This window comes from Leptomonas pyrrhocoris (genome assembly GCF_001293395.1).
Source record: "Leptomonas pyrrhocoris isolate H10 chromosome Unknown, whole genome shotgun sequence".
NCBI classification, from domain to species: Eukaryota; Euglenozoa; class Kinetoplastea; order Trypanosomatida; family Trypanosomatidae; genus Leptomonas; species Leptomonas pyrrhocoris.
In genome coordinates this window covers 1,363,441-1,386,458 of record NW_015438359.1, presented here as the reverse complement: position 1 = coordinate 1,386,458, position 23,018 = coordinate 1,363,441, and the positions used below count along the sequence as shown (strand labels likewise).

The 23,018-nt window shown below is 52.8% G+C and overlaps 10 protein-coding genes across 15 annotated transcripts; 1 reads left to right on the top strand and 9 right to left on the bottom strand.

Annotated features, from left to right (window-relative positions):
* Window positions 1-622: 622 nt before the first annotated feature.
* Window positions 623-3,120, bottom strand: ABB37_02270 (hypothetical protein; the record flags this gene model as incomplete). Its single annotated transcript, XM_015799179.1, has 1 exon — window positions 623-3,120. The coding sequence occupies exon 1, from the start codon at window positions 2,816-2,818 to the stop codon at window positions 623-625; it is 2,196 nt and encodes a 731-aa protein (XP_015662657.1). The 5' UTR covers window positions 2,819-3,120.
* A 580-nt stretch (window positions 3,121-3,700) lies between these two features.
* ABB37_02269 (hypothetical protein) lies at window positions 3,701-5,643 on the bottom strand (the record flags this gene model as incomplete). Of its 2 annotated transcripts, none has more annotated exons than XM_015799177.1 (1): window positions 3,701-5,643. In XM_015799177.1, exon 1 carries the CDS (start codon window positions 5,369-5,371, stop codon window positions 3,701-3,703), a length of 1,671 nt encoding a protein of 556 aa, XP_015662655.1. In that variant the 5' UTR covers window positions 5,372-5,643. The 2 variants fall into 2 exon arrangements, with proteins under 2 accessions (XP_015662655.1, XP_015662656.1); XM_015799178.1 differs by having other exon boundaries at window positions 3,701-5,635.
* Window positions 5,644-6,063: 420 nt separating this feature from the next.
* On the bottom strand, window positions 6,064-8,516 carry ABB37_02268 (putative mitochondrial acyl-CoA oxidase; the record flags this gene model as incomplete). The annotated part of the gene is made up of 1 exon (XM_015799176.1): window positions 6,064-8,516. The coding sequence occupies exon 1, from the start codon at window positions 8,398-8,400 to the stop codon at window positions 6,064-6,066; it is 2,337 nt and encodes a 778-aa protein (XP_015662654.1). The 5' UTR covers window positions 8,401-8,516.
* A 726-nt stretch (window positions 8,517-9,242) lies between these two features.
* ABB37_02267 (transcription elongation regulator-like protein) lies at window positions 9,243-11,626 on the bottom strand (the record flags this gene model as incomplete). Its single annotated transcript, XM_015799175.1, has 1 exon — window positions 9,243-11,626. The coding sequence occupies exon 1, from the start codon at window positions 11,340-11,342 to the stop codon at window positions 9,243-9,245; it is 2,100 nt and encodes a 699-aa protein (XP_015662653.1). The 5' UTR covers window positions 11,343-11,626.
* Window positions 11,627-12,057: 431 nt separating this feature from the next.
* ABB37_02266 (hypothetical protein) lies at window positions 12,058-12,812 on the bottom strand (the record flags this gene model as incomplete). Of its 2 annotated transcripts, none has more annotated exons than XM_015799173.1 (1): window positions 12,058-12,812. In XM_015799173.1, the coding sequence occupies exon 1, from the start codon at window positions 12,604-12,606 to the stop codon at window positions 12,058-12,060; it is 549 nt and encodes a 182-aa protein (XP_015662651.1). In that variant the 5' UTR covers window positions 12,607-12,812. The 2 variants fall into 2 exon arrangements, with proteins under 2 accessions (XP_015662651.1, XP_015662652.1); XM_015799174.1 differs by having other exon boundaries at window positions 12,058-12,804.
* Window positions 12,813-13,167: 355 nt separating this feature from the next.
* ABB37_02265 (hypothetical protein) lies at window positions 13,168-14,045 on the bottom strand (the record flags this gene model as incomplete). Its single annotated transcript, XM_015799172.1, has 1 exon — window positions 13,168-14,045. Exon 1 carries the CDS (start codon window positions 13,909-13,911, stop codon window positions 13,168-13,170), a length of 744 nt encoding a protein of 247 aa, XP_015662650.1. The 5' UTR covers window positions 13,912-14,045.
* A 546-nt stretch (window positions 14,046-14,591) lies between these two features.
* On the bottom strand, window positions 14,592-15,536 carry ABB37_02264 (protein phosphatase-like protein; the record flags this gene model as incomplete). Its single annotated transcript, XM_015799171.1, has 1 exon — window positions 14,592-15,536. The coding sequence occupies one exon, from the start codon at window positions 15,534-15,536 to the stop codon at window positions 14,592-14,594; it is 945 nt and encodes a 314-aa protein (XP_015662649.1).
* Window positions 15,537-16,179: 643 nt separating this feature from the next.
* Window positions 16,180-18,329, bottom strand: ABB37_02263 (putative GTP binding protein; the record flags this gene model as incomplete). 3 transcript variants are annotated; one of them, XM_015799168.1, is made up of 1 exon in its annotated part: window positions 16,180-18,329. In XM_015799168.1, exon 1 carries the CDS (start codon window positions 17,356-17,358, stop codon window positions 16,180-16,182), a length of 1,179 nt encoding a protein of 392 aa, XP_015662646.1. In that variant the 5' UTR covers window positions 17,359-18,329. The 3 variants fall into 3 exon arrangements, with proteins under 3 accessions (XP_015662646.1, XP_015662647.1, XP_015662648.1); XM_015799169.1 differs by having other exon boundaries at window positions 16,180-17,403; XM_015799170.1 differs by having other exon boundaries at window positions 16,180-17,394.
* Window positions 18,330-18,616: 287 nt separating this feature from the next.
* Window positions 18,617-19,915, bottom strand: ABB37_02262 (hypothetical protein; the record flags this gene model as incomplete). Its single annotated transcript, XM_015799167.1, has 1 exon — window positions 18,617-19,915. Exon 1 carries the CDS (start codon window positions 19,883-19,885, stop codon window positions 18,617-18,619), a length of 1,269 nt encoding a protein of 422 aa, XP_015662645.1. The 5' UTR covers window positions 19,886-19,915.
* Window positions 19,916-21,029: 1,114 nt separating this feature from the next.
* Window positions 21,030-22,528, top strand: ABB37_02261 (sucrose hydrolase-like protein; the record flags this gene model as incomplete). 2 transcript variants are annotated; one of them, XM_015799166.1, is made up of 1 exon in its annotated part: window positions 21,030-22,528. In XM_015799166.1, exon 1 carries the CDS (start codon window positions 21,059-21,061, stop codon window positions 22,526-22,528), a length of 1,470 nt encoding a protein of 489 aa, XP_015662644.1. In that variant the 5' UTR covers window positions 21,030-21,058. The 2 variants fall into 2 exon arrangements, with proteins under 2 accessions (XP_015662644.1, XP_015662643.1); XM_015799165.1 differs by having other exon boundaries at window positions 21,035-22,528.
* Window positions 22,529-23,018: the final 490 nt, after the last annotated feature.

The following is a 23,018-nucleotide window of genomic DNA, read 5'->3' as shown; positions in this document are numbered from 1 at the left end:
TCATCTAAATATCCCGTCTATCGCCGTACCTTCTCAGATCCACGAGAAAACAGAGAAAGATGAGTCGTGAAGGTGTACGAGAGAAAGATTTTTAGGGCATGGGTAAGAGTTCTATACATGCAATAAAGACGTGCATATGGCCACAGCGAGGCTATACATCTGTCTTTCTGCCGAAAATGCAAAAGACGGCAAAAACAGGCGGATCCACTTCAAATCTGTGCTGGGAACTTCTGTGAGTGGGCGCCGTGGCTCGAAAAGCTTCAGCGCCAGTTGGTCTCGCGGGTACGCTTGCCCAGAGGGGCAAGATTAGCTTAGACGTTTTTTAGCCGCGTCTGGTTCTCCGTTGCTGCTGAACCGCAAAGCTCGAGCCAACTGCCTCTTCTTCTCAGTTATTTACTGAGGACAAAATTGTTGTGTTTGCACCGTACGGAAAGTTTTGATAGTCATCTCAACGTACGAAAAAAAAACTGTGTCGTGAATCTCTATCCATCTTTTCGCGCACATGGAGAAATCTTTAATCACGTCGTCTTCCTGTTTGCTTCGGCGTTCTTTCTCCAACAACCATTCGTTCTAACATCTATTTTGTATCTATTGTGGTTGAAAACATCTTCTACTCACGATTCTACTGCGGCGCATGCAGGTGTAGTATCATCGGCGGCGACGGTGGCAGACGCGCCACACAAGCAGACGTTCCGCAGCTCTCTGCACCTGCGCTGTTGCGGCGTGCCGGTGTCGGCGTCGCTCCTGGGGCACCCGGTAGCGGGCTGATATCCGCGCTACCCCCCGCGCTGCTGATGCTGCTGCCGCCATGGTGCAGGTTGATCCCCTCCTCCCCCTCCTCCCACGCGGCAGTTTTGTGTGTCATCACGCGAATAGGCGACGGAAGCCTCGCTGACTCAACGTTACTTGGCTCATGCATAGGACTCTTCTCCGTTGCATTGTCAGTGTGCAGTGTTGCAGAACCAGACGTCAGTGTCTCCGGGGTAGGCAGATTCGCCTCGGCATCGATGCTGCGGATCCACTGAGTGACTTTGCTCAGATGCTGCTCCAGTGCTGCATAGCGCGCCCGCCACTCCGCCTTCTCCGCAACGTGCTCCACGAGAAGCTGCTCCAAGGCAAGCGTCAACACGTTGCACTGCTGCTCCGCCCGTGTCGCCCTCTCCATCGCAGCGTCGCACGTCTGCTGCAACGTCTGCGCTGTCGATAGGGAGTCGCGACCCGTGCTGGTCGTTCTTTTTGGCTGTGTTGCGGAAGCAGACGTCACCGAGCGCGGGGTTGCCCGTGTGGCGCTTTCCACGTCGATGCTCTGGAAAAGCGCGCGGGCAGACGGCGGAGACGGAGGGGACGTCGTGGCATCCGCACCATCAATCGGGGACTGCACCGTCGCGAACTGCGCGACTTCGAAAGACGATTGGTGAGCCGACGCAGACGCAGCGACTGCAGCGGATCGCGGGACGGTGGCACCGAAGCGCACTTGCGGCTGCACCCGTTGCGGCGACTGAACACCCGGAAGGGAAGCACTGCGCCGGAAGGCGCGTTCAACGCTGTGCGCCGAGCCCTGAGCAGACGTAAGTGTTCCTCGTGTGGACGCAAACTGCGTCGACGGTGCGTGTGTGTGCTCCGGACTGCGTGAAGTGCTCCGTCGGGACGAAGGCGGCGGGTTCGAGCCGGGTGCGCTCACGACGGGTCGCTGCTTCTTCGGCGGCTGCCGCTGATTCCACGCCGGACGAGCTTGTGGGACGGGTCGTGGCACCCACTGGGGGTGAGGCGCGCCCACGCTCACCCGCTCACTGCTGAGGCTGCTAGCGCGCTGTCCCGCAGTCGCACCTGCGCGAAGCCAAAACGCATCTTCTTCTTCCTTCGTCTCCGCCGCGTCCACCGGCTCCGGTCGCTCAGCGCTGCGGGAACGGCGCCCACGTGACACGCCGGAACATCGGCTGTACTGCAGACTGCTACGCAGTACGCCACCCGCCGCGAAGAAGTCCGTGGAAGGCGCACGCGGATCCGGCGATATTGCGCCAGATCGCAGGGCCGTCGGACTCTTCGGTGGGCTTAAGTGCACTCCAACCACACCGTTCGCATGCCCCTTCAGCTCCGCCACAAAACCCTTCTGTGAGAGAGCTAGAGAAGAAAGTGGTGACGGACTGCGTGAACGCGGGCGGGACGGCGCTGCGGCACGCAGCATGACCTCCACCTCCCCCCAGTCATCGCCGTCCTTCGACTTGGCCAGCAACGATGGCGAAGTGGCGGACGTCGGTGAGGGCCGACGCGGCGGTGGTGAGCGACGAGTAGCCTTCGCGCTCTCTGCTTCTCCGTTGTTGTCTCGCAGCACACCTGCACAGCTCGCCCGCACCTGTCGCACCAGCCCTTCAAGAAACTCGTCCTTCTGGAGAAGAAACTCGGCTCTTGCGGCGCCGTCACTGCTGTTTTTTGTGTCTACCGCAGCGGTACGCATGGCGTCGGCGTCACCGCTGGAGAATTCGCTCAGCGTCGTAACATCCTCCACCTTGTCCAGCTCGTTGCCCACTTTTCTGTCCGCCACTTCTGTCACGTCCTCCAGTGACGGTGGTGGCGACTCGACCGTACCAGACGGTACATCGCACTCGTGAACGTGCAGCCCCGCAATGGAGGCGTGGCGTGTGTCCGTGGCGATCTCGCGAACTTCGGGATGTAGGGATGCAGGCCCGAAGCGACGCCGCAGACTCAGTGACGGAGCGTAGGTACTGCCCGCGGGCATCCCCGCACTTGGAGAGCTCAAGGTGGGTATTTTGACTGGCGGCGTCGCAGGCAGACGATTTTGACCGCGTGGGGTGAACATCGTGGTTTGTTTTGTGTCTGTAGAAACCACTGACTAGTTCTATACTACGAAAAGCGGTGAGCTCCGATAGGAATTCCTTATCGAGGGTGTTAGTGTCAATAACCGCAAAGCGTGCGGGATACAAAAAAAAAGAAGAAAAGCGCGTATTGTGACCAAAAAAAAAACAGAGCGGTTGATGAAGAGCGGATATTTACGAGTCGCGAGAGAAACGAGTGCAACAACCCACGCCGCTCAGTCAGAAGCGAAAAGGAAAAAAGAAAACGTGTGTTAAGTACCTCCGCCGTAGTTTCTTCTATGTGACTATGGTGCGTTACAGCAACATGCAGACAGCAAAAAAAAAAATTAAAATGCGGGAGGTTGAAAAAGTGAGAAGAACGGCAGAGAAGACAGAGAAAAATCTGCCTTCAAATTTTACAATTGGAAGTGCAGCTCCGTTTTCTTCCCTTTTAGATTTAACCGCGTGTAGAAGTAGTCAGTTCACGCAAAGTACAAAATAGCTTGCGCAAGCAACTCGCCATCATCCTGGACGAAAATCCGGCGTATATGCAGAGGCCATCACGGTGCCGAAACCATTGATTATTCTTTCTTTAATACAAAACATGATTATCTTTACATATATATATATATATATATATTTAACGACACAGAGAGAGACAGACTTTGACAAACGGTGTGCAGAACACAGACAAAATACGGCTACGTAATGATACACGAAGTAGAAATACAGAGCGCTCTCGCTGGAAGAGCCAGAAAAAAAGGGAGGTAGGATGAAAGGGCAAAGGAACGCGTGACACCATCACCGTCACACACACGCCTACAGTGAAAAAAAAAAACAGCATAAACACATATATAGCACTAGAACACCCACACAAACCACTCTAATTAATCCGGCATCAACGCGCCTTTCGCGATATCGTTGCGGTGAATGAACCCCATTACGTTGTTCAGCGCCTCGAACCAGGCGTCGCACTTGTCCTTCAGCTCCGTCGCTAGTTGCAACACTCGCTTCGTCGTTTCAATGAGCAGCACGTAGTACGTTTTCGGGAACCCATCCTCATCGACGCTCATCAAATCGCGCGAAGTCACCTGGCAAATGTGATCGAGACGGATGTTACCGCAGAAGTGTGTGTTGCGCGTCTCGCGGCTGCTCCATACCAGCAGGTAGCTCTTCGTGTCGACCCACACCCACCGCCGGTGCACAGCGTCGCCCCCGGCGCTCCACTTGTAAAACCAGTCACCGGCACGCAGCGTCTCAATGCTGGTGCGCAAGTTCATTGTGGAGCGGGCATCGGGTAGTCCAAGCGCGGTCTTGCGCTGCTCTTCAAACGGACGTGAAATCGGTGGAAGCCGACTTGGCTGCTGCGAACCGGGCGAACGCGATCGACGAAGGTGCGATGTGCCTTCTGCAGACGCTGGCGACGTGGCACGCATGGCATCAGGCTCGCCCATGTTCACCACAGGCGGGGCATAGCCGCGCCCGCGTCGTGCATCGCGCTCTCGCGGGCGTGCGGAGGAGGGGGCGCGGTGTCGACTGGTCGCGCGAGGACGTCCGCCGTTTTGAGATCTGCGACGGCGCGGAGGAAATTCGACCTCACCGTCCTCCTCCACGCTGTCATCGCCGTTGCGATGGCGGTGGCGGTGGTGCGAGCGATGGCGCGATGGCCGTCGGCGGTCTCTATTTGCGTCGCCCTGTCCGGACGGCCACGCCATCATCGGCGCCGCACTGCCTTCCTCGCGATGTATCGACAGCGGTGAGAAGTGAAAGCCGCTGTTGAAGTGACGGGCGTTGTCCGCGCCGGCTCTATTGCGCCACGTGCTCGTGAGCGGTGCGACGTTGCCGTCCACGAAGGGCCTCACCGGAGAGGAGGACGGCCGCTGCCAGCTGTAGCCGCCATAGCCCCCATTTGACGGCAACGTGGAGGAAGCCGACCAGCGATTTGCATAGGGTGTAAAGGAGTCTGGGCGCTGGTACAGTGGCTCTCGTGGAATTGAGCGAGGCCCGGGGATGTAGAGAGAGGGCGGCAACGGCTCCACGGAGCGCCTAGTACCCTCCCACGCTGGCGAGGGTGCGGAGACGGGCGGCTGCGGTGGACTGGAGCGACGCCGAGGGGATGACGATGCAGGGGTGCTGTACGCCAGAGACGGCACACGAGCAGGGGATTGGAACCGCACCCCGCCGTCTTGCGTTGCGTGTGGACTCGCGGACGTCAACGGCGGTGCAGCTCGGGCAGCGGCGGTGCCGCCGCCATTTCGTGGGCTGCCCTGACGCCAGTCTGACGGACCCTGTGAAGATGCATTTGCAGTGTTGGTGAAGGGCCGCTCTGCTGCTGCCCATTCCGTCTTGGTTTGCGTTGTCGAAGATGCTTTTCGCTCGTCTGCCGTTTGCGTCCCAGTGGCGGAGGAGGCGCGGCGAGGTGGCGGGGGCGGCGGTGGAGATGGGGGCGACGGGTCGCTGAACGCTGCTGGAACCGGCGCGGCGTACCGTCCGAGTACACCTCGGCGACGCCGTGCTTCTAAAATGCGAGACAAGTGTGCCTCGTGGATGTTATCCATTATTCACCTCAGTCCGCGTTGCTTGCCTGTGTTTGTCTGTTTTTGAGGGGCAAAAGCACACAAACTGTACAATTTGTGCAAATGATTTATAACAAATCGATATCTATGTGCGTGCGTCGAGATCGAACCGGTACAATAAATCCGTGTGGATCTTGCCTGCGCTGTTGGGCAACTAACAAAAGAGAGGCTCAGCGCCGCGTCGTGGTGACGTGTTGTGCTAGCGCCTCTCTGGCTAGCTACTTCCTTACCTGCAGCGGAATACCTAAACTACTAAAAGAAGAAGGTGCATTAAGGAAACGAGAGTGGGGTAACAAAAGAACAAGAAATTGTCTGTAATCAAGACGCTGACGCTCACAACGACTGTACCGAAGGTAACTTCTCTGGAAGAGGTAGAGCTCCAAAGCGTGGCAACCGCTCCTCTTTCCTTTGGGTGCCGTATCCTGCGTCGTCCTTACTTTTGGTTGTTGTTTTTTCGACGAGTAAATGAGTCGTGTGCACAACGCTCCTCTCCACAATACGAATACTTCTCGTTTGAACGCCTCTTTTTTCCAATTGTGAGGTGTTCGTGTAAAGACGCTCCGACGCCCTTTGCAGGACGGAATCCTTTTGCGGAAGAGAGAGAAAGAGGTGAAGAGGGGTGCGCTGCAAGGCAAAAAAAAAGACCTACCTCCACAAATGAAGCGCTCCGCCGTTTACAACTTGCGACGTGCGTACGACGGCTCATCGGCGAGGCCGTGGAACAGGTCAAAATCCTCCGAAGACTCGCGCATGGCCTCCTGCTCCGCCTTTTCACGACCCGGCTCCGCACGGCCTTTCGAAGACGACGACGTAGCGGCTTCGTGCAACGTCAAACGGCTCCCGCGCTCGATATGCGTGTTTGTCCCTGGAATTGTCCAGTACGCCTCCATGTGGTCGCCGGCGGCGCATGGAGCCAGAAACTGCTGTGGCACCTGCATCGCCTCCACCAGGTGCACGCACTGCGGAGCCAGCACCGTCACCAAGTTGTCAAAGTGACCCGCTAGAATCTCCGCCTTGCCAGAGCTCATCATCTTGGCAGAGAGGATAAAGTCAAGGCGGTCCATCTGCCGCGACAAAGCATAAATCCAGCCAATGTCTCGTAGAATCTTGCGCCCACGCAGGTCGCCGCACTTTTCCGTCTCCTGCATCATTACATCCATGTAGTACATCTCCATGAAAGCCTCGCCACAGTGTACGACGGTGCGGTGACGAAACATGACCCAGTCGTACCACTGGTGCTCGCTACCGCCTTTCCGCCGCTCCAACTCCCGAGACCGCCGCAGGCGCTTCTTCAGGGAGTAGTGCTTGTGACTGAAAAAGAGAAGATGGCGCCCCAGATCGGCGATGCGGGGGGAGTATAGCGGGTTCTTCACAAAGCGGTCCAACGCCGGAGAGACGGATTGCAGCAGGCTCGTCAGCCACCAACCCCAGTGCGTAGTGCCGATGTTCTTCGTAATAGACTTGAAGGCCACCTCTCGAATCAACGATGACGTGTCGAGGCCCTCCTGGCGGAGATGCACCAGCGTTGCCGCGGCGTTGCTGCCGGAACTCGCAAGGGACCCGTGAAGCCCCATCGCCCGGTCAACGAAGTTGTGCAGCTCCAACAAGTTCTCCTGGAGAAAGTGAATAGTGCCTGCCAGCCGCATGTGGTCCTCGTAGCACGGGCCTTTTCCAGCAGCATCGGTGAATACCGTCAGCAGCCGCTGCCACGCCAGCAGGTACACGTACGTCTTTGCCACCATGCTCACCAGCGGGGTTTGGATGTGCTGGAGGCCGAGAAAAGGGTAGTTGCGCCGATAATCTGGCCCGACCACGCACTTGTTTGCCGTGTACGTCACCACGTCCGTCAATAGTTTTTTGGTCGCGCCGACGTAGACGGCGCCGGTGGCAATGCGGCGGCGCGTGCGCAGCACTTCGGTGGCCGGCTCATCGCCGTCGCGGCCCTCCACGTAGCCGACTTTCATCTCTGGCGTGATGCAGAACGGGTTCAGGATGTTGTCGACCGGGATTCGCACGTCGTCGAAATGCAGTACCGCCACGCCGCACCCGGACATGACGTCGCTCTCGCCGGTGATGGCGCGGATGGAGATACCACGGCGCAGCTCCCCTTCTCCGGCGGCAAACGAGCTATCCTGCGGAGTTCCCTGTAAACCTCGATTGCTGCCACGCAGCGGGACCAGAAAGAGATGGGTGCCGTTGTCCTCCTTCGCCTTCAGCGTCAGCGTCGCCGTCACCACCGCCCACTCCGCACAGGCCGCCGCCACCACACCGAACTTGCCGGTGCCTCGCAGAACAAAGCAGTGTTCGTGTGCGTCGTAGCGCGCCTCCGTATTAAAAGGAGGTCCCTCCGCGATGAGCTCCTGCTCCGCGATGCAGCCGATGGACACCCCACTGTCCACGTTCGCCAGCACCGCGTCGCGCACCTTTTTCTTTGCGTGCGTTGCCACCAGTCCTGCGAAGGTGAAGTGCTCCGCCGCAAGGAGGGCCAGCGCCGGATGCGCAGTGGCGAGAGTCTCGTAGAACGAGGCGAGCCGGCGCGGTGTGGAGCGCACCTGGGCGTAGGAGACGAGCTGCTGGCGACACAGACGCTGAAATACCTGCATCATCTGCGGAAGCTTCCAATTATTTTCTGGGTCTCTCTGCGTGAAATTGGAGGGCGGCTGAGGAAGGGATTTCTTCAGCGCCTCACGGACCTCCTCCTTAAAGTCAATGTCCGCGCCTTCGCAGATGTAGCGGAACGTCGGCTCCTCAAATGCAGACTCTATCACGTACCTCTGCCTCGATGGGTCAATCTCAAAGAAGCGCGGACAGGTGCGTCGCACGTAGCCTCGCCGAGATGTGAGGAGAGGAGACAATGAAAATGACGTGGTGGTCACGCAGGTAGAAAGCTGCACAAAGGCGCCTGCTGCAACGCCATAGGAGACCCACCGGGACGACGCGAGACGCGACGGTGCCACCGCGGCGACGGCCGTCACCTCACCCAACGCCACGCGTCGACTACAATGCAGCATCGTGACTATCCCTAGATCTTTTTATTTCTCGCTGTTGCTGTCGGGGGAAAAAACAGTTCTTTTTCCTGTTTCCTTCACCGGTTCCTACACGCTACTTCAAACAACGCAAATGCGCTTGAAGCAGCGCAAACAGAATGATAACGAACACGAGAGGGTGGAAGAGCAGAGGAGAGTCCATTACAAGTCCCATTTCCAGGTGGGCTTCAAAGCCGATCACGAACGCCCCACGTAATACACAGCGTGAGAAAAGACGCGGTCCTTCATGGATACTTTTGAGCTCACGGCTGCACCTAACAGCACACAGGAATAAGAACAGCAACGATACAACTGCACAGAAGCGAGTGCACATGTCCAAGGCGAGCTCCTTCCTTTCGCGGTCAGCACACCGTCCTCCCTCTCTTGTCACATTCTAGGAAAGAAGAAAAAGAACCACGAATGATGATCGGGAAAAAGCGAGCAGCACAGTTGTCCAAGGGGAGAAGATGTGGAGCGTTTCACTTTACTGTCGCATTGCTCGTCGGGTGAGGGGGGAGGGGAAGTGTGCACGCTTAACTGTGGCGGCACACAGAAACAAAAGAAAACCCCAACGACCCACCGAAAAAAAAAACCGCACTTGCGTCAGCCTCGTTGCGGGGATCACGGATCCCTTTCCTGTGTCTATATGAATAAATACGCGTCAAGTGAGGTGATGAACGAGCACACTCCCCTTCCGCACACAACGCAGTCGGAGATCCTTTTTTTATTCTCTTTTGCAGTCAAACATATCACGACCCAGAAACAGTCAAAAGCAACTAGCGCGGGATCTGACCTCCAAGGATCCCGCTCCTATCTCCACCATGTCGTCACATGGGGAAGAAATTAACGTCCATCACAGAGCTTTCGTCCCAAATTTCGGAGTCGCGGCTCTGACCCGCTGACAGCCGCGCTGCAGCAGCTCCGTACGGTCCGGCGTTCATCGCTGCCGGTGCGCTCAGCGCCGGTGCAACGCGGCGATTCGTCTTGCGGCCGCCAAGGAGAAGGACGCAGTCTGCGTCCAGTGCCACCATGTTTGCGTGCAGCGGCGAGGCACGGCAGCGCACAAAGAGGGTGCGGTGGAAGACGTGTTCGATGCGGCCCGTCTGCCCCTCCAACCCGATCGGCGTCATCGGGTGCTTATCGATCATCACCTCAACTCCGCGCGAGAGAATGTTCTTGCGGCGGTCTGTCGTTTGCCGCGCGTCCCGCCCGACAGCCTTCACCTGCGCGTACGAAAGTGTGCGCACGTCGTTGTTCTCCGTCAGCACGTCAACGTCATTGCGGTTCAGGCGCACAATACAGCCGACACAATTCGCCTCCGTGCTCGAGACGAGGTCAAATAGCTGCCACACGCCGTTGGTGTGCGTCGAGACGCTGCCCAGCTTGCTTTGGTGGCAATCGTTGGCCTCCACCTTCAGCTCCACGCCAACAGCTGCGCGATCAGGAAACAGCAACACGATGCTTCCCCACGACTTGACCACCGTGCCAGACTCGCCGGTGTGCTCGCCGCGCTCCACCACGACGTGGGCGCCCTCCGAAAAGTGCTTTGTGCAGGCGGTGAGTTCCACCTGCACCTTGATCGGCTGCGCACGCCCCGGAACGGCACACGTAAGGACAGCGGTGCTGGTGTTCGTAAAGATGTTTTCCACCACGCCGAGTGTGTTGCGGAGCTGCCCCGACGTCACACGCACGGAGTCGCCGATGCTGATGGGCGGCACCTGCGCGGCAGCCTCGGCTGCCCTGATAGCCCGCTCGACCTTGTCGCGCTGGTTGTTGTAGAAGCGAGCCAGCTCTTCGGTGGAGGGCTGCTCCAACTGCACGCCTGACACGACCATGCGTGTCGACACAGACTTCAGCAGGTACCCGTCACGGTCAAAATGCAGGTCGCCCCACACGTATGCGTTCTCCATCTCACGCACGCCGACGGCCAGGCGCGGGGCAAAGAAACGGGGTGGCAATCGTTTCGTCGGCTTATTGAAGCTCTTCTGTACAAAGTCCTCGCGCGGCACCACCTTGCACGTGATGTGAACGCCGTCGGGGTGCAGCGCTGTCACCTGCGCGAGATCGCCCCGGTAGAAGCGCTGACGGAGACGCACAAAATCCCCTACACGAACCTTCAGCGTCGACGGCCGGGTCTCCATTGTCTGCAGCAGCTCCTTCGGATCCACCACAGCGATATTAAAACGAAAAACGCCGTCAAGACCGTTCAGCACATTTTCTACGAAGCGCTTCCGACTGGCCTCTACGTAAATGTACTCCTTCACGTGGTCTAACGCGAAGACGGAGATGATACCCAAATCCACTTTTTTCCGCTCATAATTGTGGCCCGCACGGTAGGCGTAGCACTTGTTCACGATGCGCGTCACCAGCACGCGCGCCATGCGAGGACGACACTTCACCGCAAACACCTTCGGGTCGTCCTCCCGCGGCAGAAACTGGGAAGCCAGCCGTCGCGAGGACAGGTCGCCTTGTGTGAGCATCGCATCGTTCGTGTCTCCATGCTTGCGATAGTGCCGGTCCGCCTCTTCGTAGTAGCGAGCGAGCTCATCTACGCTTTGCTTGTCGTCGCCTTCATGAAAGAGGTACGGCTTAGGCCGCTCACCGTAGTCCACGTCCTCCACCTCTTCATCATCGGCAACAAAATCTGCGTCGGAGAGCTCATCCTCGCCGTCGGAATCGCCGCTCTCCGCCGCATCCAACACATACTTGGATTTGACGCGCTCGTCGTCGGAGGAGGCGTCGCCATCCTCGTCGCGCGACCGCTTCTTCTTGTCCCTCTTACTCTTTTTGTGCTTTTTTTTATTCTTTTCCTTGCGAGGCTTTTCAGCGGCGTCGGCGTCGCCTTTTTCGTGTCCCTTGTCTCCGACAACAGAGTTTGAGGCTAGCAAGTCAGCCAGCTCATCGTAGTTGACGTCTTCGTCCGCCATGACACCTTTTTCAATCGATGTGAACAGAACTTTATATGTGTATGGCAGACAAAAACAGCGTTCCTCCGGCGTTTCGCACTCGGCGAAACTGTACAAATTAAAGCCTTTTGCACGACACCAGTGGATACTTCTTTGTACGTTTGCGAGCGGCAAAAACACCGGAGAAATCTGAAAAGGAAGAACGTGTATTACTGTGAAACGGCACAATGGCACGGTACTCGAGAAGGTGCACGGCTGCTCCCTCACGTATTTCAGAAAAGAAAACTCACAACTTAACGCGTGCTGTTGAAACTCGAGGTCAGAAAGTAGTGGAAAAAGAAGAGGTAAAAACGAAAGGCAGGAAAGTCAAACGAAGGTGGCAAAAAGGGGGAAGAACAGCGACGAGTAGCAACCAGAAAATCGAGAAGATTTGAAAATACGGACCTGCTTATCAAAAAAAGAACATTTTTACTACTTCATGCTTGGAAAAACAAAAAAAGGGATCCATCAGAGTCGAGTAACCTTAGAAACGCTGGAGACGAAGACAAGCTAGACAGTGTTGGGCAATGGACGAATGCCCAGCTTGCGCGTTTACTTTCCAACCAACGACGGCAAAGAAGAGCCGCTGGACTTTCACTGTTGTTGTTTTTTCCCAATAAGCAATTTGCAGTCATGACAACTTTCGCTCTTGTGTACATCGTAGAACAAAAAAAAAGAAACTTGCGTACGTTCAGTACTACAGCACAATTCTGGCGACCAGCTTTGCTGCGCTTCCGTTGCTAAAAACGCCGTGCCAGCGCTTTCCGGTGCGCTCCACGTATACACCGGTGCCGTGCATTTGATTTCGCTGCCATTCGCCCTCATAATAAGACCCGTCTGCCCAGGTGTAGCGCCCGATCCCGTGAAACGTGTGGTGTGAAAACTCGCCGGTGTAGTTGCCTCCGCTAGGCATGTAAAGCGTTCCGATACCGTCCATTTCCCCATTGTGCCACTCCCCATCATATCGTGCTCCGGATGCATCTTCCAGGCAACCGTATCCGTGTATAGTTGAATCCAAGCCGGTGGAACCGGGAGCTGAGACCGTCACGCCGGCTGCAGACGAAGAAATGGCTGGCGCGTGCTTCTTTGCAGTTGACGGAGAAGCAGAGGAGCCAAGCGCTGGCCCTTGTGCATCGAACCATCCATCCTGCTTCACAGAGTAATCCCCGCGATAAATACTACCGTCCGCGAAGCAAAAGTTGTCTGACAGCTGCCTCGTTGGTTCCTCCTTTCGTTTGGGTGGCATTGAAGACTACGCGGGGTTGTGTGTGTGTGTGTGTGTGTGGAAAGAGTGATGAAAGTGATCGCTGCTGACCTGCAACGATGAGGAAGCAGCCTCAATTACACGTCACAGAAAAGAGAACTAAATTTCAGAGCCACACAAGTGGCTTACGCTGACAAGGCAAGGAGTCTTCTGCCCAGAAGCCGCCTTTTTAAGTGTTCTTTCTCGCTTTATTTGTGTGTTTGCGTACGTAGACAATGGAAAAGGAAAAAAAGAGAAGAGGAATTGCACACAGCGAAAAGAGCAGTTGCAACAGCACATGCTTTATAAGAAGGCACCGGCAGTCGATTTAGCTCGGCGCTTTTTCTTCTTCTCCTCTTGCTGTAACCCAAATGTCGGCAGAAGAAATGTGCTTTGAGGGTTTTCATTTCTGAAATGTCACGGAGAGGAGAAGGCGAGTCGAAATCCAGCTTTCTGAATAACACCCTGCAGCGTCGTGTCTGAAAAACAAATGCATGGTGTGTATTCGAGCGCCGTCCTTTCTCATTAACAGTGAAGTTTTTCCTCTCTTTCCTTGAAGCAGCATCAGCGCAAGGTGAAAAAGGTCGTGTACGTGCTAGCCCGGACTCGTAGGCAGTACATCACCATGATCGCTGTCAAAATAAAATGTATCATGAAAAGCAACGAAACGAAAGGCTGAATGAAAAGAAGCACAATATTTGGCCACAGAAGAAGGTGTATGGCAAACGTAGTTGAGTAAATCCCACGCTTCAACAATAAGACAAGCGCGCCGATATCCGGGACTAATACCAGCAAACAGCACGCAGCAATCAGTCCATTCCTAGGTTTGTGCGTGGTGAGACTAACGACGAGCAACGCAATGTCAGCCAGAAAGATGGCAACAGGGAGAATAAACGCGAGTTGCGGCGGAGCAGGAAGCACCGTTCCAACAGCGTAGGGGTACTTCCTCCGAACACCGTCCCTGTGACAGGAGAGTGTGGTGATTGGCTCAGCGCAGTCCACATTGGGCAGGTTTTCGCCCACCGCTACGTTGTCGGTTGGACGAGGTAGCGCAAGGGACACCACTTTCAGTTTTTGAAAGGAGGGAGGAGGTATGGCAACTTTGCGTGCAAGGTAGCGCGGCACACGCGACGGCTGTTGGTTTTCGTCCGTTTTTGCTTCGTAGAGCAGCACCGGGGTATCGTCTTCGTTGTTTAAGGAGGTGTGCTTGCTCAAATCGGATGTTAAGTCAATTATAGGACCTTGCGGGACAGGACGCTTACGAAACGTCCCAACGACGCTCCACTCCGACACAGCTGCCTGATCCATGTGGTGAGAAGCTAAGTGTCGGAAATCACCAAGAGGTTATTTGCACTTTTCATCTAGAACTGTGTGGTTGTTTTTGCCTGGCACATAAAAAAAAGGAAAAAGAAAACATTCACAGCAACCAGTCAGTGCATCCTATTAAAAGATTCTCGTTGCAGTGGTAGAAGAAGATTGTGAAGGCAAAAGTGAAGAGGTTAGAGGGCATCTACTGGGGTTTCTTTTCTTTTTTTGTGTGTGTGAATATCCAGGAAATCAACGAACCACTATGCCGCCACTGCATCGGTCTGTCTAAACAAAAAACCAGAAGATGAGCCCATACGTGTGCTTTCTAAACAAGACATGAAGACACATTGTCATGTGTTGGGGCTTCTGTGCATCCACCAATCTGCTGGCATCCTCCCTCGGAGCACGTTAGGTCGACTAAAGCACCGCCGAGCTGGTGTCTCTTTCCTTTCCTGCTCACAGCAGCCGAGCATCAAGAGCCAGTGTCAAAACACAGGACTCTCCAAATGCGCAAATAATCTCCTGTTCGTTTTGTGTTTGTTTAATTAAGAAAGGAAAAGAAGACCATTAATGCCGTCGGCCTTCGTTTCTTCAGTATACACAGTGTTAAGCGCAACATTTACTCGCGTAAGCACCACAACCTTTATTGTCCGTCGTCCGGCAAGCTTTTCGCTAGCCAGCTATTCGGTAATGAACTTACTTTCCACCTTCTTTAAAAATGAGCTCTTAAACTGAAGTATTATAACCGTCATGTTATCTGTTCCGTAGGCAGTCGGGGTTGACGCGAGACAAGCATTCATTAAACGCTCGCAAGCAAGGGATATATCACCGTGGTCTGCTACTTCGTTGCGCACGAATTCTACTGCCTTCTCGTTTGTCATCATGTCCCAAACTCCGTCGCACGCAATAATAACGAACTCATCATGAGGAGTCAACTCTGTATGAAATACATCTGGCATCACCGTTATCGCCATGTCCTCTGGTTTCAAGTTCATGTCCTTGAATGCGTAGTCGCCGAATGCGCGGCTGAGGGAGAGAACGCCGTTTACGCGGCCTGCTTGCACAAACCCGCCAGCTTTCATGATCCGTTCCCGCTCTGCAGGGTCGGTTGGTTTGTGATCCTCACTCAGCGCTATTGCCTCTCCATTGCGACACAATACTGCCCGGGAGTCGCCGGTGTTGGCGCAATAGAGGTGGTTCTGAACAATAAAGACGCAGTTTCCCGTGCACCCGCTAAGCTCGCTTGGCATTGCCTTGTGCAGCGCCACATCGCCGGAGCAAAACGCGTCTTTGATTGCTTTCTCAAAGTTTCCTTTTTTGAACGCGTCAGTTCCCGTGACCCAGTCTCGAATTCTCGCTGCACACGACTGTGCAAATTTGCTACCGCAGTGGCCATCAAAAACGGCGGCGATGGCTGCGTCTTCGTCTCGAATGACTCCGGGCATATTAGGTATGGAAAGATAAACGGCGTGTGCATCCTCCATGGTACTACGCCAACCCTGCATGCTGCTCGCGCCGGCGCGAATCTTGTCATCTTCCATCAGAATAGAGTACTTATCTCGGACAGGGGAAAGCAAAATAGCCTGCGTATTCTTCTTCAGAGCCATCAGACCTTTCATTGACATCTTGCCAACCACTGTCAGAAAAACGTATTTTTTTGTACTACAAAACAAGGATAGAAAGTCGGAAAAAAAAATTGTAAAGTCTTGATTGTTATCCCTGGCTTCAACTGAGATGTACAAGAATTCGAAAATATACAGTGTGTTTCCTTCCCTTTGGTGAACTTTAAGAAAAAAAGACAAGCTCTAAACTGTGGGAGACCGAAAAGACAGAGATGGAAAAAGAGGAAGTCGGAAAAGAGGAAGTCGAAAAAGAGCAAAACACACAAAAGCAGGGAAGATGGAGAAAGGGAGAAATCAATATTCGGGGCTCTGGTTGCCACCGACAGAAAAACATCTGTATCTGCGTTCGTTTTAATTGGAACTTTTAAAGCACCTCCTTTTCTCAACTTAAGTCGCAAGCACTTATGCAACTTGAGAACAGTGTGAGCTTGCAAACATGGTGTATGAACCAGCAAAAACTCAGCCTTCAGCTCACCAAGAAAACTCCATTTACTTAATTTGAAGACGCACACAGTCACCTAATTAATGAGACGGCAGTGGAGGCGTTAAAATTTCAAAACGGCCTACTGCTGCTTACTTAAAAGAAACACAGGTTAAGGGGAGAAAAGACGAAAGAGGAGAAGAGCTTTAAGCCTCATCTTGCGGATCATTTCTTGCCGCCCTTGGCCGCGTTGAACTTGAAGAAGATGATGTCGCCATCCTGGACCTCGTAGTTGCGGCCTTGCTGGTGCTGCTTGCCCTCATCGCGGCAAGCAGATTCGCTCTCCAGACGGTCAAAGTCAGCCCATTCGATCACTTCCGCACAGATGAAGCCTTTCTCCATGTCCGAATGAATCTTGCCAGCAGCTTGTGGTGCTTTGGTACCGCGCTGAATCGTCCAGCACTTCACCTCATCCGAACCAGCGGTGAAGTAATGAATTAGGTTGATGCAATTGTACGCTGTATTGATGATTTTGTGGATCTGCGACTTCGTCTTCTTCTCTTCGCAGAACTTGTCCACCTCCTCCTGTGACATGCTCACAAAGTTGCTCTCCAACTCCGCCGAAAAGGGGATCATCGGCTCACCGGTGTGCTCGTCAATCCAGTCCTTCAACTTCTTGAGCCACTTATTGCGCTGGCGCAGGAAGTCGTTCTCCGACATGTTCACCAAGAACATCGCTGGCTTCGCGGTCAGAAGCTGGAGAGTGTTCAGGATGTCAACCTCCTTGCCGTTCCATTGGCAGCAGCGGATCTGCTTCCCCTCTTCCAGAACTTCCTTCACCTTGGCCAAGACCTCCAAATCAGCCTTCTTCGTCTTATCGAGTCCACGGCTGACGATGGGCGTGTACTTGGCTATCAGACCGTCCACGATCTGCAGATCCTTCAGAACAAGTTCCGAAAAGATAATTTCGAGATCGCGAATCGGGTCCAGGTCACCCTCGACGTGAGTAATCTCCAACTCCTCAAAGACGCGAACCATGTGAATAATGCCATCGCACGCGCTGATGTTAGACAGAAAGTTGTTTCCCAGCCCCTCACCGTTGCTTGCACCGCGCACAAGACCAGCAATATCACAAATGTGAACCTGAGCTGGAACGACAGAGACAGGCTTGTGGATGCGCACCAGCTTGTCGAAACGCTCATCCGGGATGTTGATATCGGCGGTGTTGGGGTCGATCGTGCAGAAGGGACGATTTTCCGCTGGGACACCCTTCTTGGACAGCACGTTAAAGAAAGTTGACTTGCCCACGTTGGGAAGGCCGACAATACCAACCTTGAGGTTGCTGCCAGGGCGACCCAGCAGTACAGTCTTGGATTCCTCCTTATCTTGCTTCTTCGGCGGCATCGTGGCGGAATATAGTCGTAATAGGAAGTTGTTGCTTTAAAATCTTTCAAGGACGAGGAAAAAAAAAATATATATATAGCACAGGATGCAGAAAAAAGAAGAGAAGAAAGGGGTGAAAAGTAGAATTCAAATATAAAGAAAGGCATTGGTATAATTACGAACACTGAGCAGAAAAGACATTATCTGCATTATTCATTTCTTGCACCTGATCATCTCAGATTGATGTGCCAGAATAAACACTGAAAAAGAAAGCGATTATGAGCGCAGAACCAACCGATGAGACCGAGACTTTACTGTTTTCGGCTCAATAATAATTCCATACCTGAAAGCAAATGAAACATGATAAATAGAACAGCCGTGCACGTTCATGCGATGACGATATGCATCATAGCGTAATTCGTGTTTGCTGCTGTGGAGCAGGGCCCGGTTGTGATGCATCTTGGTGAGAATGCGCGCTACAGCAACCACAACGCTGACCTTTTATAAGTTCCCTGAGCTGCGCCAAGTCCATCTCCTTTTTCGCGATAACGAGTACGTTTTCCTCCAACGCCTCTCGAAGTACGGCGTCGTCGTCTTCCTCCTCCGTCACCCCGCTTGCAAGCGCGACCATGGAAGACATCCCACCACCTTCTTCATGGTCCTCTCCATTCTCCCGTTTGTTTCGTAAATAAGCAGCAATCTCTATGTTGCTTTTTCTTAGCAGCTCGATGTGCCTCTCCATCTCGTCAATCTCCAGATGCAAAAGCTCTAAATTCACAGTACCATCAGCTTGAGCAACTGTGCTGATAGCACTGGCACTCGGCGCTCGCTGGATCATGTACACCCCAGGAATGACCATGTCACCCCACTCTTCGTTGGACTGGCTCATTGAGAATTAGCAAAGAAAGGGGAAACCGTTTGTGTTTGCGAGTTGAGCTTTTCGGATTGACTTTGGAGTACTTGCTTCTCGACCTTATGTTTTACTTTTTGCTGTTTAGTTGCAGTGAAGTTGACAGTTCAATCATACAAAGGAAATTAGAGCGAGATGATGAATAAGCAGGGAAGCCCAGTGGCAAAAAAATCTGAACCGTACCACTTTAGAGATGTACATCGCAAAAGACCAGCATTGAATTCAGTTTTGTTCGATGGTTGCAGACCATTTGTTCAGTTGTTTTTCTTTTCTTTTTCCAAGTATCACCAGAACACCGGCGCAATAATAATAAAGTACATGGAGAAAAGGGCGTCTTGGTTTCACTGTTTGATAACAACTTCGACCACGTTATATCTGGCATCGACACATAATGGATAATGCCTCCAGCACATTTTCCAAAATTTGCTGATCTATTATGCGAGAAACACGCGTGTGTGAGTTTTTCCGTGACTTCTTCTTTCCAAGAAAAAGAGTAAGTGCCACGTGAAATTGAAAGAGAAAAGTTGTTTTCCACGTACTGAGTAGCTCTGCAAGCACCACATCGTTCGCACAGTGAACTCGCTTACCGTTGACAGAACGAGTATTGTCAGAAGAACAACATTGCTTTGTCACAGCATCCAGTGTTTTGGGGAGATTTTGATCGACCACTTTCACGTGTACTGATAGCAATATACCTGCCCTTGTATGCCTTGAGTCTATCCAGCACTTCGCAGCTCCCTGTTTGCAATTCGCTTGCACGGAGAAAATCCATTCGCTACTATTCTCATACACCTGCCAACCGAGATTCCGACTAGACTGGTCGACACCTTCACGTCCTAGCCGATCAACGCAGAACACGCTGCACTGCGCTAAAAAATCTTTTACTGCGTCGCTTGCAAACCGCTGCACAAAAAATATGTTAACGCGTGAAAGCTCCACTGCTTTCCGTAGTTGAATGTAATTGGTGCAGTCATCAAGTTGCCGAACACAACAGGCTCGCGCGTGCTTTCGATTTTTTGACATTTGTGAGCAGAAAATAAGCAACTTCCCCGTCATTCTTGACTGTAGAAGTAAAAACGACATCGACTTGGACGCCAGTCGATCTTTCGATAATTTGGCTGCTGAATGCTGCACAGTTGTTTGGGGGTCGTGTTCAAGTGCTTTTGGTGACGCCCGAAACCCGCTACTTTCAAGCGCTCCGCAACCCGTCAACAGTTCAGCATTGCTGGTCGAAAGCGAACGCTTTTGGGCATCGGCATTTGCTACGTCAGGCGCTGTGTCAGGCCTTCCTAAATAAAGTGAGGACAGCAAAAAACACAAATGAGGTTTCAACAGTTTGCAATCGTGTAGCAACTCCATTAGTTTATCGGCTCTAGAACGGAGCGCTTCACAAATCAACCAGCACGCTAAAAGCTGCTCATCCTTCGACGCAATTTCACAAACGACATTTTCCACTGCACCACAAAACGCAGCAGCAAGAGATGTGTTGCTGCATTGGAACACGAGTTTTCTGAGTGCGAGGAGAAACGATGGTGCGTCCCAGACGTAGGAGTCGGCCAGAGTGTAAAATACTTGCCGTCTGTGAAGGCGTAACCGACAAAAGCTGCGGAGAAGGCAGATTAGTCGTTCAAGGGTCATTTTTCCGAGCCTGAACAAAAGCTTTCAACTTCGACTCGTCAAAAGAGACAAAAAGAAAAGACGGTGAGAATCAAGAAACTGAAGTGAGAAGATTTAAACTGGCGCAGCAAGAATCAGCAGAATCGCTCAAGTCGCACAACCTCACTCAGGTGCAATACCTCGTGAGGCAGAGCAGCGGCATTTTCATCAAGATACTGGCGAAGCGCTGGACGGTTCGTCTTTTGATTTTCACGGAGCGGCCTCTCCGAACAGTACAAGAAGCGAAGAACTAGCACACACTACAACAAGAGGAAAACAAGATGAGACAACAGACATCCAAATCTCACAACAGAGATCTGAGACGCAGAACGACGGGGATCGATCCTCGGCGGGGTTCGGGTGGGGGCGCCGCCCCGGGCACCGCGCGGGCGGAAACCGGGGCGAAATCCCCTCGGGCGAGCAGCCCCAGGGGTTTGCCTTGGCGCTGGCCAACTTGCTGCACGTGGCGGCGACAGAAAGGTCACCCAAGAGTCTCAAGAACGGTGAGGGGGGAAGGCGATCCCCTTTCCAGTTTCCAACTGCCTGTAGGGAGCCGCAAGCAGCAGAAGGGAACACCGCAATAGGTAGAGCCCAACAACCGTGAGAGGGGGAGTGCATCTTGTTCTGGGATTCTCAGTTTGTCTTTGTAGCGGTACCAAACTGCGCTTGGGTATCCCACTGCGAAGGCAAGGGTGGCAAAGTGCGTTTTCGTGTTTCACTGATGGTAGATCTATTACTTGACGTATCTCCTTGTGCTGGCTGGCAATGAGAATGGTTTAGTTAACTTCAGCTGATTAAGTTTTCTGTGAGTTCTTACACCGGTGTTGTCAGAGGAGTTCTACCACGCTTTTAGTATCGTTTCGTTTTCTTAGGTTGCGAAGATTATCTTTTCTTCTCTACTAGTGCCGACTGCGAGAATTGCAAGCCGAGTAGAAAAACACTACTCGCTGTTTGCATGATCTACCAAGCGCAAGACCAGAAACGCAACCATAACGTTTCCACATGTCGTTTAACGTGGCTTTACATTCGTTTACTCATCTTCGAGGTGCGTATGTGATCTTCAGCACTTTTCTAGCTTGCTTTCTCTTCCTTCTCTTCAATCTCATGGTCTCATCTTACGTTCACAGCTAAGATCGTCACACACGACTAAAGAAAATGTTACATGAAGAGCAGATTGAGGAGGCGAACAACGCCGTTCTCGCTATCCGCAAAACGATTGACAAAGAGTACTACCCGTTGTACCATATTGCACCGTACGCAGGGTCGATGAACGCTCCATGTGGAATGATATACTTCAAAGGCTTGTATCACGTATTCTATCAGCACAACCCTTTTTCTGCTGACTGGGGCTTGATGCACTGGGGACACTCGACCAGCGAGGATATGGTGCATTGGCGCCACCATCCTATCGCCCTCGCTCCGGGTGATGACTGGGATCGGGACGGGTGCTTTTCCGGGTCGTCTGTGGTCTACGATGACAAGCTTTACGTATTCTACTCCGGCCACCACTGGCTCACAGATGTTGCAGACAACACTCAGATTTATCAGGTGCAGTGCCTCGCCGTTAGCGAGAACGGATTCAATTTTGAGAAACGAGGAATTGTAGTCAAGCCTCCTGCTGGGTTCTCGCATTTCCGCGACCCATACGTCTGGTTTCAAGACGGACGATGGTGGATGGTGTGCGGTGCACGCGACTCAAAAGATCAAGGGCAATTACTCCTCTACAGCACGGACGACTTAGAGGATTGGGATGACAGCACGTACATGATCCTGGCAAAATCGGAAGATCGTAATGTGTATATGTGGGAATGTCCAGGGTTTTTCCCTCTCCAGTGCCATCAGATACTGACACTTTCTCCACAAGGAATACAACCAGAGGACTACGCTTTTCGTAATCGCTATCAAACAGGACTGCTGATCGGGGCTTGGAAGCCTAACGAGATCTTCAACGTAACCTCAAAATTCAAAGAACTAGACTTAGGACACGATTTTTACGGCGCTCAGGTTTTTCTCGCCCGTGATGGGCGGCGAATTTTTATTGCGTGGCTGGATATGTGGGACACAAACATGCCAACGAAACGCCACCATTGGGCAGGTATGCAGAGTCTTCCCCGCGTGCTTCTTGTGGACGAGGCTACTGGAAAAATTCGCACTCCTCCCGTTAAAGAATTAGAAAGCATTCGTAGCAGCTACCAGTATCTCACGCCACAGGTAGTGCGTCGCAACTCGCAACTACGCTTACTTGCTGATTGCACTGCATACGAAGTTCGCATCTTGTTTGACATAGAAAAGAGTACGGCGGAAAAGTACGGACTGTGGCTTGGCAAAGGACTGGAAATCTTTGTCGATGCGCAGTGCAAGCGCCTTGTCGTCAACCGCCACTATCCCGATTATGTCATTAGTGGTTATCGCAGCTACGCGTTGCCTGCGCAAGCATCTTTATTGTTGCACATGTTCTTTGACCGTTCAAGTGTAGAGGTTTTTGTAAATGACGGTGAGGCAGTGCTGAGCACGCGTGTCTATCCTGCGCGCAAGGATCGTGTCCTTTCTATATTTGCTGTCAACGGCATTGCACATGTTAGCCGCGGCGACGTATGGGCACTTAATCAGGCCATCATGCAATGAACGTTATCGAATGCAAGCCAGTCTCTTGATTTGAAAGAACAACTATTCTCACATTCCGGATGGTAAAACAATAGCATGATGGTACTCGAGGGACGAAAGGCTATTTGCAACGAAAGGAGTACGCTGCTTTAAACACGTTATTGCGATGAGTAGAGTGTAGAAAATATGATGACCTCTTTTTTCTTTTTCTTTTTTCTTATTCTGGCAATACGCTGATCTACACAGACCCGTTTATACGTGTCTTTCCAAAGTCTTAAATGAAAAGCTTTCAACTCCTTCAAAATCTTGCTCCAAGGGCAAAGCACGGCAGCACAAAACCTATCAAGCGTGCTTGGCATTCTAGATACTTGGCGCGTATTAGGTGAAAAGGAGCAGCTATTCCAACCAAAATCTTCTGCTTTTCCTTGCTGTAATGAAGCGATGCATCTCTGTTTTATGACGCTTTAATTGTAAACGACTGGATTCAAATGCTGTGCATAAATGTATACCA